Raw genomic sequence first — 16,558 nt, forward strand, 5'->3', positions numbered from 1 at the left:
CTCATATTAGTACATCTCTTATTTACGTGTCTTCGAACACAACTAAACGACTATTATACACTTAAGCTTTCGGCCAAAAGGTCCTCTTCCGAAGTAAAAAGCAGACTTTCATACAAGGTGCCCACAGTCCAGGCACAGCGATCAGAGACATGTGTGTTTGTTGTGCCTGTGTTAATATGTGTACGCTTTCCACTTTGGAAGAACGCTTTTGGCGGAAAGCTTAAATACGTAGCAGTCTTTTCGTTGTGCCTTTCTGCGAGTCAACGTCTCCTCTTTGTGGTGAACAGTAAACTATCCTTTTCGTAATACTGTCGTTATTCTATTCTGGACTCTCCATTCTTCGAAAATCGTTATTAGCTTTTAGTCGTTTTGCCTCACTTACGCGGGTGCCATCAGGTACTGCAAATTAACTAAATGGGCTCTACTTCACCCCAAGATCTTTCGGCATTTATAGACGAAAGCATGACCCAAAATGCGAAGTAGATAATACGTGCAAAACCATGAAGTTCTTGCTACATTATTAGAAATGCTCTGAGGCCAACACCAACCACACATCCAGTGTCTACAGAAGAGTTACGTACACCGTACAATTCCCGTAAGATTTCCTCATCGATAGAAATCCCTGATGCTGTTGTTCTGTTGTATAAATCATGTTTGCAGCGAGATAATGGGGGATTGAAATCACATTTCTCCATGTACGCGTTGGGGTAATCTCTGGCGATATTGGAGTCCATGAATGTGGGCAAATGTCTCGAGGTTCGCTACTTCCTATCCAGCAATGAGACATTACACCGTAGTGACACTGTGTTGTATTCTATGTTGCTTGAATATGAGATTAAAGTACCTGAAGTTTTGGAAAAAGCCAGCATTTCGAGACAGCTGATTCAAGTCACTCTGTGGTCTTAAAAGCCGTTTTGGCCATACAACTTCCCATAAGAAAGGGTACAAGGCAATTTAAGTCTACACGAATCTATACGTCGCACCAAGGACCTTTTTAGTGTTCGGAAGCCTCCATATACGCTCGTTTTACAGGTAAAGTTTAATACTAAAATGAAAAGTTGAATCATTACTGAAAACTAATAGCGGTAAAAATATGTCACGTCCTCTGAGATAAACAAGTTTCACCGTCAACACAAAGAACAATATACTCTTATACTGGGTGGCTTGTATACGAGCCGTTGTACACTTGCCGACAGTCGTGTGGGGAAAAGCAAAATCTCCACTTGCGCGAGGTGTAAACTTTCATGGGTTCATTATTTCATCAGAAATGCAATTTCGACCTGACTCTTAACATTGTACAGGCATGCTGTCTCTTCAAGCGATATCCAGCGTTGTTGTCTTCAGTCCAAGACTGGTTTGATGCAGTTCTCCATGCTACTCTATTCTGTGCAAGCTTGTTCCTCTCCGAGTAACTAGTGCAACCTACATCCTTCTGAATCTGCTTAGCTTATTTATCTCTTCGTCTAACTCTACGATTTTTAGCTTCCATGCTTCCCTCCATCACTAAATTGGTGATCCCTTGTAGATGCAGAACGTGTCCTACTAACCGATCCCTTCTTCTAGTCAAGTTGTGCCACAAACTCCACTTCTCGCCGATTGTATTCAGTACTTCCTCATTAGCTACGTGATCTACCCATCTAACCATCAGCATTTTTCTGTAGCACCACATTTCGAAAGCTTCTGTTCTCTTCTTGTCTAAATTATTCATCGTCCATGTTTCACAACCATACATGGCTACACCCCGTACAAATCCTTTTAGAAAGGACTTCCTGACAGTTATATCTATACTCGATGTTAGCAAATTTCTCTTCCTCAAAAACTCTTCCCTTACCATTGCTGTCCACTTCAACAATCATCAGTTACTTTGCTCCCCAAATAGCAAAACTCCTTTACTACTTTGTGTGTCTCATTTCCTAACCCAATTCCCTTAGCATCACCTGATTTAATTAGACTACATTCCATTATCCGCGTTTTGCTTTTCTTGATGTTTATATTATATCCGCCTTTCAAGACACTGTCCATTCCGTTCAAATGGTCTTCCAGGTCCTTTTCTGTCTCTGACAGAATTACAATGTCATCGGCAAACCTCAAACTTTTCATTTCTTCTCCGTGGATTTTAGTTCCTACTCCCAATTTTTCTTTTATTTTCTTTACTGTTTGCTCAATATACAAATTGAATAACTTCGGGGATAGGCTACATCCCTTTCTCACTCCCTTCCCAACCGCTGCTTCCCTTTCATGCCCCTACATTCTTGTAACTGCCATCTCGTTCTTGTACAAATTGCAAATAGCCTTTCGCCCCCTGTATTCCAGTAAACATTGTCAGAAGCTTTCTCTAAATCTACAAATGCTAGAAACGTAGGTTTGACTTTCCTTAACCTATCTTCTAAGGTAAGTCGTAGGGTCAGTATTGCCTCACGTGTTCCAACATTTCTACGGAATTCGAACTGATCTTCCCCAAGGTCGGCTTCTACGTTTTTCCATTCGTCTGTAAAGAATTCGTGTAAGTATTTTGCAGCCGTGACTTATTAAATGATAGTTTGGTAATTTTCACAACTGTCAACACCTGCTTCCTTAGGGATTGGAATTATTATATTATTCTTAAAGTCTCATACATCTTCCTCACCAGATGGTAGAATTTTGTCTTAGCTGCCTATCCCAAGGTTATCAGCAGTTCTAATGGAATTTTGTCTACTCCCGGGGCCTTGTTTCGATTTAGGTCTTTCAGAGCTCTGTCAAATTCTTCACGCAGTATCACATCTGCCATTTCATTTTCACTTACGTCCTCTTCCATTTCCATAACATTGCCCTCAAGTACATCGCCCTTGTATAGACCCTCTAAACACTCGTACTCCTTCCAACTTTCTGCTTTCCTTTCTTTACTTAGAACAGGTTTTTCAGCTGAGCTCTTGATATTCATAGAAGTGGTTCTCTTGTCTCCAAAGGTCTCTTTAATTTTCCTGTAGGCAGTATCTATCTTACCCCTCATGAGATAAGCCTCTACATCCTTACATTTGTCCTCTAGCCATCCCTGCTTAGCCATTTTGCACTACCTGTCGATCTCAATTTTAAGACGTTTGTATTCCTTTTTGCCTGCTTCATTTACTACGTTTTTACATTTTCCCCTTTCATCAATTAAATTCAATATCTCTTCTGTTACCCAAGGATTTCTACTAGCCCTCTGCTTTTTACCTACTTGATCCTCTGCTGCCTTCACTATTTTATCTCTCAAAGCTACCCATTCTTCTTCTACTGTATTTCTTTCCCTCATTCGTGTCAACGTTCCCTAATGCTCTCTCTGAAACTCTCTACAACCTCTGGTTCTTTCAGTTTATCCAGGTCCATCTTCTTAAATTCCCACCTCTTTGCACTTTCTTCAGTTTTACTCTACAGTTCATAACCAATAGATTGTGGTCAGAGTCCACATCAGCCCCTGGAAATGACTTACAGGAGCTGTTGAATGGAATGAACAGTTCCATGACTATAGGATATGGATTTAGAGATTATTGAAAAAGACAAAAGCAATGAGAAGTAGCAGAAACGAGAACATCCAGAAACTTAAAATCAGAACTGGGGATCACGGAATAGGACTTCTGCTGCCTAGGCGGCAAAAGAAGCTATTATAGCGGAGCAAGGACGACATAAAAAGCAGGTCAGCATTGCCAAAAAGGGCAATCCTTTCCAAGTGAAATGTACTAGTATCAAACATAGGCCTTAATTTTCAGAAGAAATTTCTGAGAACGTACCTTTGGAGCACAGAATTGTGTGGTAGTGAAACATGGACTGTGGGAAAACCGGAGCAGAAGATAATCGAATCATTTTGAGATGTGGTGCGACAAAAGAATGATGAAACTTGCGTGGATCGATAAGATAGGGAATGAGAAGGTTCTCCGCATAACCGGCAAGGAGAGGAATATATGGAAAACGCTGACAAGAAATTGATGGTAGGACATGTGACATGTGTTAAGACGTCAAGGAATAACTTCCATGATACTAGAGGGAGCTGGAGAAAGTAAAACATAGAGGAGGACAGAGATTGAAATACATCCAGTAAATAACTGAGGACGCAGGCTGCAATTGCTACTCTGAAATGAAGGAGGCGCGGGAGAGGAATTCGTGGCGGGCGGCACCAAACCATTCTAACGACTGATGACTTTGTTTAAAAAAAAAAAAGAAAAAAAAGTTTCCTTACCTGGCAACCAGCGAGACAGCAACGGGGATGATAGCCATTCGGCGGCCTCCTAGTAAATACTGCTCGGCAGTAGTGGCAATTTTGATGAAACCAAAGTAGACGCCGACGCCAGAGCAACCCACGAGCATGGCGCTGAAGACGACATAATCTACAATGCCGAAGAGCAAGCGGTCGTTTACTTCGGTGCCGTTCACCATCGAAGGGGTGTCCATCTTTTGGGCTTCAGTGGTCGATTAATGCTTCAATAATTCACCTGTGAACAGAAACCGAAATAAATTTAAGAAACGTCAAACGAATATTTAGGAATGAAATTTATTTTTTGGCTACGAATAGCGACTTTTCCATGTGACAGAACCAAGAAGTACAAATAAAGCTGAAAGGAATCGAATGTTTATGTACCATTTACTATGCGCATCAATATTCACGAAACTATCGCTACTTTTCTGTAGCGGACAAACAACTTGTCTGACGAACATAAAACTAAGTAAGGTGTGAAATAAATCACGAAGATTACATGGAGTTCCGTCGCATAAGCGAAGCACGTTTCTCGTCAAAGTACAAGAAAAGTTGCAGTAATGAATTAAACGAAAGAGGTTAGTAGTTTCAAGCCTCAATGGTGAACTTCCAACACAGAATACTCCTCCTGGCACTGAGCTTGAGCCACGTGAGACGTAACGTACCTTTCATTTCTTGAACGGTTCTAGATAGGAAAAAGAGTTTGTCGCGAAACGATAGTACGCTAAGAGATACGTATAGTTTTCTTATTTGGTAAAGAGTCTTAACAATTGTATCGATCAATATACTGAGGAAATAAAAATTTTAAAGCACAATGATATACTTTCTTTAATGGCTTCTGAAAGTATTGTGATATAATGTCTTTTAATTTTGAGGCTGAAACTATTCACAAAGTTATCTGAGAAATATTTTATAACTGAGAAGCAAGTGGGCAGGAATCGCCTAATGCTTTCTAAACATGGTCCTGCTAAAGTACATCGTTGTATCAAGTCTTTCGAGTGTTTACTTGTCTGCACTGCAGAACTAGCAGAATCTGTTACGTCTATAGGCAGTTCATTTCTGCTTCAACATTCCTTGCATGCACACATGTACACCAATGAGGAGAAGGTTTGCTTTGCTGTGTTTGCACCGAAATACCCGACTCTGGCCACATTGGTTTTGAATCTTAGCACATTTCTCGGATGCTTTTGCGAAAGTTTCCAACACCAGTGTTAAGAAGCAGTGTAGTCGAATTTAGACTTTCTCGGCGAATCTCGATGATGAAGTCTTCTCGGGTTATCAGCCAAGTCAAGGAGTCGTTCGGCGGCAACTTGTTGAAACGTTGCCGCAGAACGATGCATCGACTCGGCTGGTAAACCGAGAATACTTCATTATCAAGCACTATATCATTAAAAAGTACACACGTTTCAATATCTCTTTTGATACCAGAGTTCAGAGCGTTATCCATACGAAATATTACGCATCCCGCAGAAAACTAGCATCTGCGGAAAACCCCGTTTCCATACCTGGAACCGTTCACGAACGGACTCACTCTTTATACACACGGCGTATTGAGGACACGAAACAGCTGCCACAATGAGATTTTTCACTCTGCAGCGGAGTGTGCGCTGATATGAAACTTCCTGGCAGATTAAAACTGTGTGCCGGACCGAGACTCGAACTCGGGACCTTTGCCTTTCGCCTGCAAGTGCTCTATCATCTGAGCTATCCAAGCACGACTCACGACCCGTCCTCACAGCTTCATTTCTGCCAGTACTTCGTCTCCTACCTTCCAAACTTCACAGAAGCATGGTTTAGTGTTGCAGTACGAGACCCTCACCCTCCCACAACGTAGGAGTTGTTTAGGTCCGTATCAGGTGCCTGACAGAGTGATGGCCCTGGACCATAATCCAAGAAATTATAGAGTGTCTTTTCAAAGCAACCGATAGGTGGATGGTAGCTACTGAGCATATATCAGTCAAAGGAAAGAATCGAACGATAGATCCGACAGCCTGTAGCCACTGATTGGACCCAAGTTGCAGTGTGATCTGGTGCCAACAGTGTGTGTTTCGACTGTTAATGTAGTGGTTACTCCAGGTGCACTGAGGTTGCATTGTTGCAGGTGCCCTTCGTGTAGAAAAATTTGTGATAAGTGAGTGGCTTGCGTAACAAAGGAGATATCTCGATATTAGCCCGTATTCGGACAGGATGTTGCCTATGTATTTTTGAGGAAAATGGTCATAGACAAGAAGAAATGGATGTACGGTAAAAATTTATACTCCAGTAACACAGAAGAAATTGTGTATCACGCCGTACTGAATTTTACTGCACGCACCGTATTACCTACTAGTAGACAGGGTTACATTTAATAATGCAAACGCCATGGAGGGAACTTCATTGCATAAGAATCTGGAAGGCAGTTGGATGCAAGAGAACTTTAATCTGTAATGCCACAGAGGTGACAAGTTACTGTGGATGAAACAACGCCAACAGTGGAGAACACACTGCTGCAAATGTATGATATGTTTGTGTGTGATTTGGTGTGGGTATGTGTGTGTGTGTGCGTGTGCGTGCGTGTGTGTGTGTGTGTGTGTGTGTGTGTGTGTGTGTGTGTGTGTGTGTGTGTTTGATGTATTTCATACGATAACCGCAGAGTTTAGAATGCCGTTCTGCTTGAGAGGAGCTTGCGCAACCTTGTGCTAATATCGATTCAAGAGTGGACAAGTTGCTCGGCGACGTGGTTTTGCTGTTTTTATGCCATTTAAGCTAGGAGAGTAACATCATAAATCCATTTTTACAAGATGTAATCTTTGATTATAGCGGTCTAAAACTGTAACCACTCTCACGAGGATAATCTAGGTGGTGTCATCTAACTGGGAAAAGTTCTTGGATTTAAAACCGTCGAAATCTCTGGGAGTAAATGAAGTAACGTGCTAAATTTGAACCTACACTTGTCGTGGCAGAAGTAGCTGACTGCTGATGATGCCCAGATGCAGAGCCTGAAGTGCCTCAAACGCCGGAGATTCGTATCGCTCGACATTACACTTGAAACTTCCCATTTGTATGTAAAGAATGATACTGCTGGAAAAACTCTTACGTTATTTGATTTCCAAACAGCTGAACAAAACTGAACGTACTCAGACTGTTCTCTCTTTACTTATTCTGATCATCACTAAACTGACACACAATATTTTTAGCGCAATGCAATCTGACTTTCAGTAATCCGTACAAAAGAATGGCCCTGACTTACAATAACCTATACCTTTCATGAGTCACTTACCTCACAAAAATCTTCGTTACTCGAACTACTGCAATACAGCGAGCGCCAATACTGCCAGCTAAATAAAAGATTCTAACTACTGACGGTACTAACTACTGATAGGCATAGTTAGCAGATGAAAGATTTGGATAGAGAACAAACTTACCTTAATAGTGTTCAAAAGTCTATTATATATATATATATATATATATATATATATATATATATATATATATATATATATATATATCAATTCATGACATCCAGTCGTACAGATTTCCTTTTTCTGACGGACACACGTCCAGATCATCCGCTCATAGTAACCCCTCAAAACTCTGCCGACAATTCTCTCTCCACTTTCACCACTGCTGGCTGTTCACATCCAACTGCCCAACGCTACACTAGCGAATATTCCAACAATGAGTCCAACCAGCCACAGACTGCACACAGCGCAGTCAGCGATTTTCGTACAGAGCACTACGTGGCGTTACCAACATAAAAATCTAAACAGCCTACTTACACACTCTGTCAGTAGTTGGTTCCTAATTGTTCTGTGCATTTGATGAATTTATTTAAAGATGGGTGACTAAGTTAAACTTAGCAAGATGGATGTCGACAGAAATAATTCAGTGCTGTAATCAGAGACAATTTTAGCGACTGCGTATGGCTTATTTTTGGATTCACTGTACCCAATGGGTATGTGTAGACCTTCCAGTTAATACACATCCAGCAAGGCTGGTACGCTTTACAACTATCACAAATGTAACAACTAATTATATTTCTGAAAATTAATTTGCTGAATGCGAATAACTCACCTGCATCTGTTTTAGGTAAAGAACTAACCCTTATCGGTGACAAGTGGAAATTTATGCCGTACTGGAATTCGAACCCGGATTTCCCACTTACGGCGAGTGATCGCCTTAACCATTAGGCTATCCGTACACGCCTCTGGGACCGACGCAAACTTCCATACGTCACACTGTCTACATCCCTTTATCATAGTTTCCTAATAATCAGTTCTGCTAAAGAACCTAAATGTCGAATAAAAGAACCACAGTGAGTTTCATTGATTAATTTGTATACTACTGTTACGTTATTTAAATAGAAGTCAAGAAAGAGGTTGATGTGTTCCAAATTATTAGGTAAACACAATGATACCGACTGGAAAGAAAAGACATTTTACTCGTACTAAGCTTCTAGAACAACGAAGTTCCATAACGTTTTCTCTTCTCCTCACTGCTTTTGTTAGGAACAAACATTTCAACATCTAACATATTCTGGGTATTTACACTCAATGATGTGTTAGGGAAAAATATTCATAGATAAATCATCACTTAGAAATTAAATATTGATGGCAATCAACCGAGAGTTGTGAATAATATTTGTTCGTCTTCGAGTCATCTTTGTAGTAGCTATTCTAGGAGTTTCAAATACAAGACACAACACATTTATAAGAAAAATCTGTCACAAATATCCTCCACAGTTTGCGAAGTACTGTAATCTTTATTGCTACAAAGTTACAGGACTGTAAATGTCTCACAAAAATCTTTGCCCGATTGTCCAGTAACATAAAATGACTGACTAGCGGCAAAGTAAATTTCGTATCGAAACTGAAATATTTTTTTTTACAGATGTTTCTATTTCACGCATGTGGTATAGAAGAGAAATTTGAGCAGATACAACTAGCAAGAAGAGCAATGTGCAAGTATGATATGTTACAGACACGACCACACGTCCAGGAAGGACTAGATTTATTTATTCATTTTCACAATCGCGATGTTCCCTGTGTGCCATTTTCCAATAATAATTCGCCGTTAAATGGTACAATTCAAATTCTTTAGTGTTAAGAGGACATACTTGTTCATTTCGATTTCTTGCGTACAAGACTCATGTATATCGACATAATATAAGCGTAAATGCAAATTAATGAAATTTCGATTACGAAAACGTAGACATAGAGAATATAACTACGCAACATACACGCCTGGAAATTGAAATAAGAACACCGTGAATTCATTGTCCCAGGAAGGGGAAACTTTATTGACACATTCCTGGGGTCAGATACATCACATGATCACACTGACAGAACCACAGGCACATAGTCACAGGCAACAGAGCATGCACAATGTCGGCACTAGTACAGTGTATATCCACCTTTCGCAGCAATGCAGGCTGCTATTCTCCCATGGAGACGATCGTAGAGATGCTGGATGTAGTCCTGTGGAACGGCTTGCCATGCCATTTTCACCTGGCGCCTCAGTTGGACCAGCGTTCGTGCTGGACGTGCAGACCGCGTGAGACGACGCTTCATCCAGTCCCAAACATGCTCAATGGGGGACAGATCCGGAGATATTGCTGGCCAGGGTAGTTGACTTACACCTTCGAGAGCACGTTGGGTGGCACGGGATACATGCGGACGTGCATTGTCCTGTTGGAACAGCAAGTTCCCTTGCCGGTCTAGGAATGGTAGAACGATGGGTTCGATGACGGTTTGGATGTACCGTGCACTATTCAGTGTCCCCTCGACGATCACCAGTGGTGTACGGCCAGTGTAGGAGATCGCTCCCCACACCATGATGCCGGGTGTTGGCCCTGTGTGCCTCGGTCGTATGCAGTCCTGATTGTGGCGCTCACCCGCACGGCGCCAAACACGCATACGACCATCATTGGCACCAAGGCAGAAGCGACTCTCATCGCTGAAGACGACACGTCTCCATTCGTCCCTTCATTCACGCCTGTCGTGACACCACTGGAGGCGGGCTGCACGATGTTGGGGCGTGAGCGGAAGACGGCCTAACGGTGTGCGGGACCGTAGCCCAGCTTCATGGACACGGTTGCGAATGGTCCTCGCCGATACCTCAGGAGCAACAGTGTCCCTAATTTGCTGGGAAGTGGCGATGCGGTCCCCTACGGCACTGCGTAGGATCCTACGGTCTTGGCGTGCATCCGTGCGTCGCTGCGGTCCGGTCCCAGGTCGACGGGCACGTGCACCTTCCGCCGACCACTGGCGACAACATCGATGTACTGTGGAGACCTCACGCCCCACGTGTTGAGCAATTCGGCGGTACGTCCACCCGGCCTCCCGCGTGCCCACTATACGCCCTCGCTCAAAGTCCGTCAACTGCACATACGGTTCACGTCCACGCTGTCGCGGCATGCTACCAGTGTTAAAGACTGCGATGGAGCTCCGTACGCCACGGCAAACTGGCTGACACTGACGGCGGCGGTGCACAAATGCTGCGCAGCTAGCGCCATTCGACGGCCAACACCGCGGTTCCTGGTGTGTCCGCTGTGCCGTGCGTGTGATCATTGCTTGTACAGCCCTCTCGCAGTGTCCGGAGCAAGTATGGTGGGTCTGACACACCGGTGTCAATGTGTTAATTTTTCCATTTCCAGGAGTGTATTTACACAGACACTGATTTCACTTATCTTAATTGCATTCCAAGTTATTATTTATACCAGAAGTAGCTCTGAAACACGTCAGTGGGAACTATTTTCTAAGTTATAGAATTTCCCTTTACATGCTTCGTATATTTTTTCTTGCTTCTGAAGAATATTTACTTTTCTTTCGTTTTGTGGTCTTCTATAATAATCATAATAATCTTAATATTTCGAATATATTTTGCTTATTGTTAAAAACCTGTTGTATTATTTCCACAGACTATTGTGGCAGTGACACAACGATGGTCAGTATGTTCGACTAAGAAGTAATTGCATGAGACTAGCCAGGTCATAAAAGGTTTGTTATTCCACGGAAATCTTTGGGTCAATTAATTTACAAAGAAAACCATATACAGTGACGAGAAACATTATTTCATGCATATATAGCCTACGGTGATGATCATGAATAATGCTAGGTCATGAATAAAGTTACAGGAAGAAAAAACAATAGTAGAAGGAAAATTCACTATGAGAAGTAAATCAAAACCACGAGAGAATGAAGTCCACAAATAGCTTGACAAATTCTCAACTATAGTATTCAACTAGAGTAACGTGTTGTTAATTTTGAAAAGAATACAAATTATGAGAGATATACAGTGCTGAAAAGTAAATAATGTTCAGAGAACGCAAGCAAATCGTTCTATTAACTGAAAGACAGGCTGTTGAAAGTCACAAGAAAGCGGAAGATAACTCAAATAAAAGAACAAGGAACTAAATGAAAATACAGAGAAAAAAAAGCAACGAGAAAAGGTTTCAGGATTATTCAGGAAATGCTGCCTCTGTTACAGTAAATCAGAATACGGAAACCGCAATTACAGGTATGGTAGAAAATTTTTAGTACTTTAGATCCTTAGGTACACGAATGTTTCTGTTAATTATTTTACGACACTCCTCCACCAAGGTATTATGGATACGAACACAGAATTCAAGAAAGATAGCTTGAAGACATTCAGGATATAGACAATGTGTGATCGAAACAAAGTTAAGAAAAGGGAAGTAAGAAATAACTAAAGAACCATGAAAGTCTTCTGCCGAGAATAGTCTTTCGAAATTACTCTATTCAGTAATACACCAGCAAGAAACATTTGAATGATTCCGAACAAAATTTGTAGCGCCACTTTCCCTCCTCCTCCTCCTCCTTCCATTGCTTGTATTGTACCACCTTCCTTTTTTTCTCCATCTCACACCTTTCAACTCATATCCTGTCCTGCCAGTGACTTCAGTATGAAATCGAAGTCCTCTAATTTTTATTCATTCTATTGCTTTTAATGAAGTAAGATAAGCTGTGTTTTTTCAACTCTAGCCGCCACTGTACATCCTTTACTTACGTTATAGTTATTTGTAAATGTTTTACCCTTATTAAATACCTAAAGTATTATAATGCGTACCGTAATGAAGATATGTCGAGTTCGTAGAAAGCATCGTTAGATACCGGAGACGGTGCGATGGCCCTAATCTTGCCAGGATAAATAAATCAATAAAGTCTGCGAAAATAAAGACATCGAGTAAAATATATGAATTGGTGACGATGAATAGCGACGTTTGAGTCCGATTTTCCGTTGTTCATACGTTTAAAAGCTTCGCTACATAGCGTAAATGAAATGATTAACTTCATTTAACTGCAGACCGAAAATCAGACACGTGATACTCAGTCGCAAAGACTAAGATTAGTAGTGACAGCCACTTATGAATGACTTCAAGGCTGCAAGCCAAGCGTTCCTGGTACGCAGATACACGACGAACAATGACTCGTTATGTAAAGGTATGCAGAGAGTGTAAATTTATAGTAGTGGAAGGTAAATAAATACTGCGTGTGTGTTGTGTGAATGCTGGTAATCTCAGGGCACATCACTGCTGCTTACAACCACTGCCGCTGAGGGTAAAGGTCTTCTGCAACTAGTTGTTAACAAGCAGAGGACGCTGTTACAGCAAAGAGAGATAGTAATGCACGGAAAAGAAAGGAAAATATGGAAATACGTAGTTGATCCTAGTTTCGTCGGTAGCGACCTTACGTACACTCCTGGAAATGGAAAAAAGAACACATTGACACCGGTGTGTCAGACCCACCATACTTGCTCCGGACACTGCGAGAGGGCTGTACAAGCAATGATCACACGCACGGCACAGCGGACACGCCAGGAACCGCGGTGTTGGCCGTCGAATGGCGCTAGCTGCACAGAATTTGTGCACCGCCGCCGTCAGTGTCAGCCAGTTTGCCGTGGCATACGGAGCTCCATCGCAGTCTTTAACACTGGTAGCATGCCGCGACAGCGTGGACGTGAACCGTATGTGCAGTTGACGGACTTTGAGCGAGGGCGTATAGTGGGCATGCGGGAGGCCGGGTGGACGTACCGCCGAATTGCTCAACACGTGGGGCGTGAGGTCTCCGCAGTACATCGATGTTGTCGCCAGTGGTCGGCGGAAGGTGCACGTGCCCGTCGACCTGGGACCGGACCGCAGCGACGCACGGATGGACGCCAAGACCGTAGGATCCTACGTAGTGCCGTAGGGGACCGCACCGCCACTTCCCAGCAAATTAGGGACACTGTTCCTCCTGGGGTATCGGCGAGGACCATTCGCAACCGTCTCCATGAAGCTGGGCTACGGTCCCGCACACCGTTAGGCCGTCTTCTGCTAACGCCCCAACATCGTGCAGCCCGCCTCCAGTGGTGTCGCGACAGGCGTGAATGGAGGGACGAATGGAGACGTGTCGTCTTCAGCGATGAGAGTCGCTTCTGCCTTGGTGCTAATGATGGTCGTATGCGTGTTTGGCGCCGTGCAGGTGAGCGCCACAATCAGGAGTGCATACGACCGAGGCACACAGGGCCAACACCCGGCATCATGGCGTGGGGAGCGATCTCCTACACTGGCCGTACACCACTTGTGATCGTCGAGGGGACACTGAATAGTGCACGGTACATCCAAACCGTCATCGAACCCATCGTTCTACCATTCCTAGACCGGCAAGGGAACTTGCTGTTCCAACAGGATAATGCACGTCCGCATGTATCCCGTGCCACCCAACGTGCTCTAGAAGGTGTAAGTCAACTACCCTGGCCAGCAAGATCTCCGGATCTGTCCCCCATTGAGCATGTTTGGGACTGGATGAAGCGTCGTCTCACGCGGTCTGCACGTCCAGCACGAACGCTGGTCCAACTGAGGCGCCAGGTGGAAATGGCATGGCAAGCCGTTCCACAGGACTACATCCAGCATCTCTACGATCGTCTCCATGGGAGAATAGCAGCCTGCATTGCTGCGAAAGGTGGATATACACTGTACTAGTGCCGACATTGTGCATGCTCTGTTGCCTGTGTCTATGTGCCTGTGGTTCTGCCAGTGTGATCATGTGATGTATCTGACCCCAGGAATGTGTCAATAAAGTTTCCCCTTCCTGGGACAATGAATTCACGGTGTTCTTATTTCAGTTTCCAGGAGTGTATATCAGTAACGTGGAGTACGGGACAACCACACTGATCCTCACTGTCTGAATCGCGCATTTTTTCTCTCTCTCTCTGCTTCAAATAGACAGCGGACAATTGCGCGTTTAATCAGTGTAAGTGTATTCGGATACTGCCGTTAATTTTACTTTTGCCGTAGCAGACGCTTGTCTATTGTGATACTCGGTAGTTTTACAAGACTTCTAAGTAACGTAATCAACCTTTTAGTACACATTTATATATTTTACATACCTTTGTAATATATATTCCATCGTTAAAAGTCACCGCTTCGTTCTCTTCATCCTGATAAGGCTTTGTTCTGTAAACGTTATTCACATCTTGTTTCGTCCAATACCAAACTTTCCATATGATTGTCTGCTGTTCATTCTCGTCAATTCTCCCTCCACTACAGCATTTCCTCCGCCTAAAATTATATTCTTTCTCAACAGCCATTACCAATCCCATTGCAATATCCTCCTTCTTCCTTAAACTATGCGCTTCTGATAATGCACTGACGAAAAGAACTCGTAAAAATAGTTAATGTAAAGAACATTTATCGAGGTACATGTGTAAGTCATTACCATTGGAATATCATAGGCTAATGTAAGTGCTAGATAAGCCATTCCAAAAGTGAAATGCTATTACAATGATAACCGATGTGACCGCAAGGGCGCGGGCATTGAATGCAAGAAAGAAAACGCGCATGCATTGTGTGTACCGGTGCCGGATTCAGTTCGTGGGATGGAGTTCCATGCCTGTTGCACTTGGTCGGTAAACACAGGAACTGTTGTTGCTGTTTGTTGGAGTTGTCGCTGGAGTTGTCGCGCGATGATTTCCTATATGTGCTCTACTGGAGGTAGATCTGGTAATCGAGCAGGCCAAGGTAAGATGTCGACACCCTATAGAGCATATTGTGTTACAATGTCGGTATGTGGAAGAGCGTTATTCTGTTGGAAAACAGCCCCTGGAGTGCTGTTCTTGAATATCAGCAAATCAGGTCTAGTGACCAGAACAACGTACAAATTAGCAGTCAGAGTGCTTGGGACAATCACGAGAATGTAACTGCTGTCATAAGAAATCACGCCGCAGAACATAACTCGTGGTAGTGTAAGTCCAGTGGGTGTAGCATGCAGAAGGGATTGTTGCAGGCCTTCAAACGGCCCCTTCCTAACCAACACACGGACATCACTGGCCCCGAGACAGAACCAACTACCATCAAAGAACACTATAGATCTTCATCCTGCCCCCAACTGATCTCTCGCTTGACACCGCTGAAGTTGCAAATGGTGGTTTGGGTCAGTGGAATGTACGCTACGGAATGCACTCTACAGGGCGTCTAGCTCGGAGCTGCCCTTGAAGTGACCGATTTGTAACTGTTCGTTGTGTGACTTTGGTGTCAGCAACTGCTCAAATTGCTGCTGCAGATGCAGTACGACGCCCCACAGCCATACACCGAACACTATGGCTGTCACGAGCCCCGTCTTTTTGTGACCGTTCATTTTCGTGACCACCGCTGCCGGCATTCGTGTACTGTGGCTACATTCCATTCAAGTCTATCTGCAGTATCGCAGAAGGAACATCCAGCTTCTAGTAGCCATATTACGCGACCTCGTTCAAACTCAATGAGGTGGTGATAATATTGTCTTTGTCTCCTTAAAGACATTCGTGACTAGCTACTCACTACGTCCAATCTCAAAACGCAGCTAACGCTCGCCACGGTTACATAGTGTATTTAAAGTAAACCTGATTTGCATCCTCATAGTGGCGCTACTAGTGTAACTCTTATATGACTGGCGTGAAATCTGAATAGATACCATCTTGGAGATGTAGAAACGTGCCCGCCAACTTTCTTTTTTGTCGCACAACTTGTTCTTGGTGTTGCGATTTTTTTCCGTCAGTGTACTAAACAATGCCTCAGCACTGCTAAGCTAAGTAATTTGATTCTTAATGCCTGTTCTTACTACTACTACTACTACCACTATTGCGTTCGATACAGTTCCCCACAGTCGTTTCATGAACAAAGTAAGAGCATATGGACTATCAGACCAATTGTGTGATTGGATTCAGGAGTTCCTAGATAACAGGACGCAGCATGTCATTCTCAATGGAGAGAAGTCTTCCGAAGTAAGAGTGATTTCAGGTGTGCCGCAGGGGAGTGTCATAGGACCGTTGCTATTCACAATATACATAAATGACCTGGTGGATGACATCGGAAGTTCACTGAGGCTTTTTGCA

General features: G+C 43.2%; 1 protein-coding gene across 2 annotated transcripts in view; it reads right to left on the reverse strand.

Annotated features, from left to right (window-relative positions):
- LOC124545186 (sodium-coupled monocarboxylate transporter 1-like) overlaps window positions 1-16,558 on the reverse strand; it is a 201,826-nt gene that overhangs the window by 155,619 nt on the left and 29,649 nt on the right. The window contains exons 1-2 of one of the 2 annotated variants that reach the window (XM_047124047.1): window positions 12,275-12,383; window positions 4,193-4,445 (exon numbers count right to left, since the gene is read on the reverse strand). In XM_047124047.1, coding sequence (XP_046980003.1) covers window positions 4,193-4,404 — 212 coding nt within the window. In that variant the 5' untranslated portion in view covers window positions 4,405-4,445; window positions 12,275-12,383. Of the gene's footprint in view, window positions 1-4,192; window positions 4,446-12,274; window positions 12,384-16,558 lie in introns of those variants that run through there. The other variant, XM_047124046.1, reaches the window with a different exon arrangement.

The sequence above is a fragment of the Schistocerca americana genome, chromosome 8, assembly GCF_021461395.2.
Source record: "Schistocerca americana isolate TAMUIC-IGC-003095 chromosome 8, iqSchAmer2.1, whole genome shotgun sequence".
NCBI classification, from domain to species: domain Eukaryota; kingdom Metazoa; phylum Arthropoda; class Insecta; order Orthoptera; family Acrididae; genus Schistocerca; species Schistocerca americana.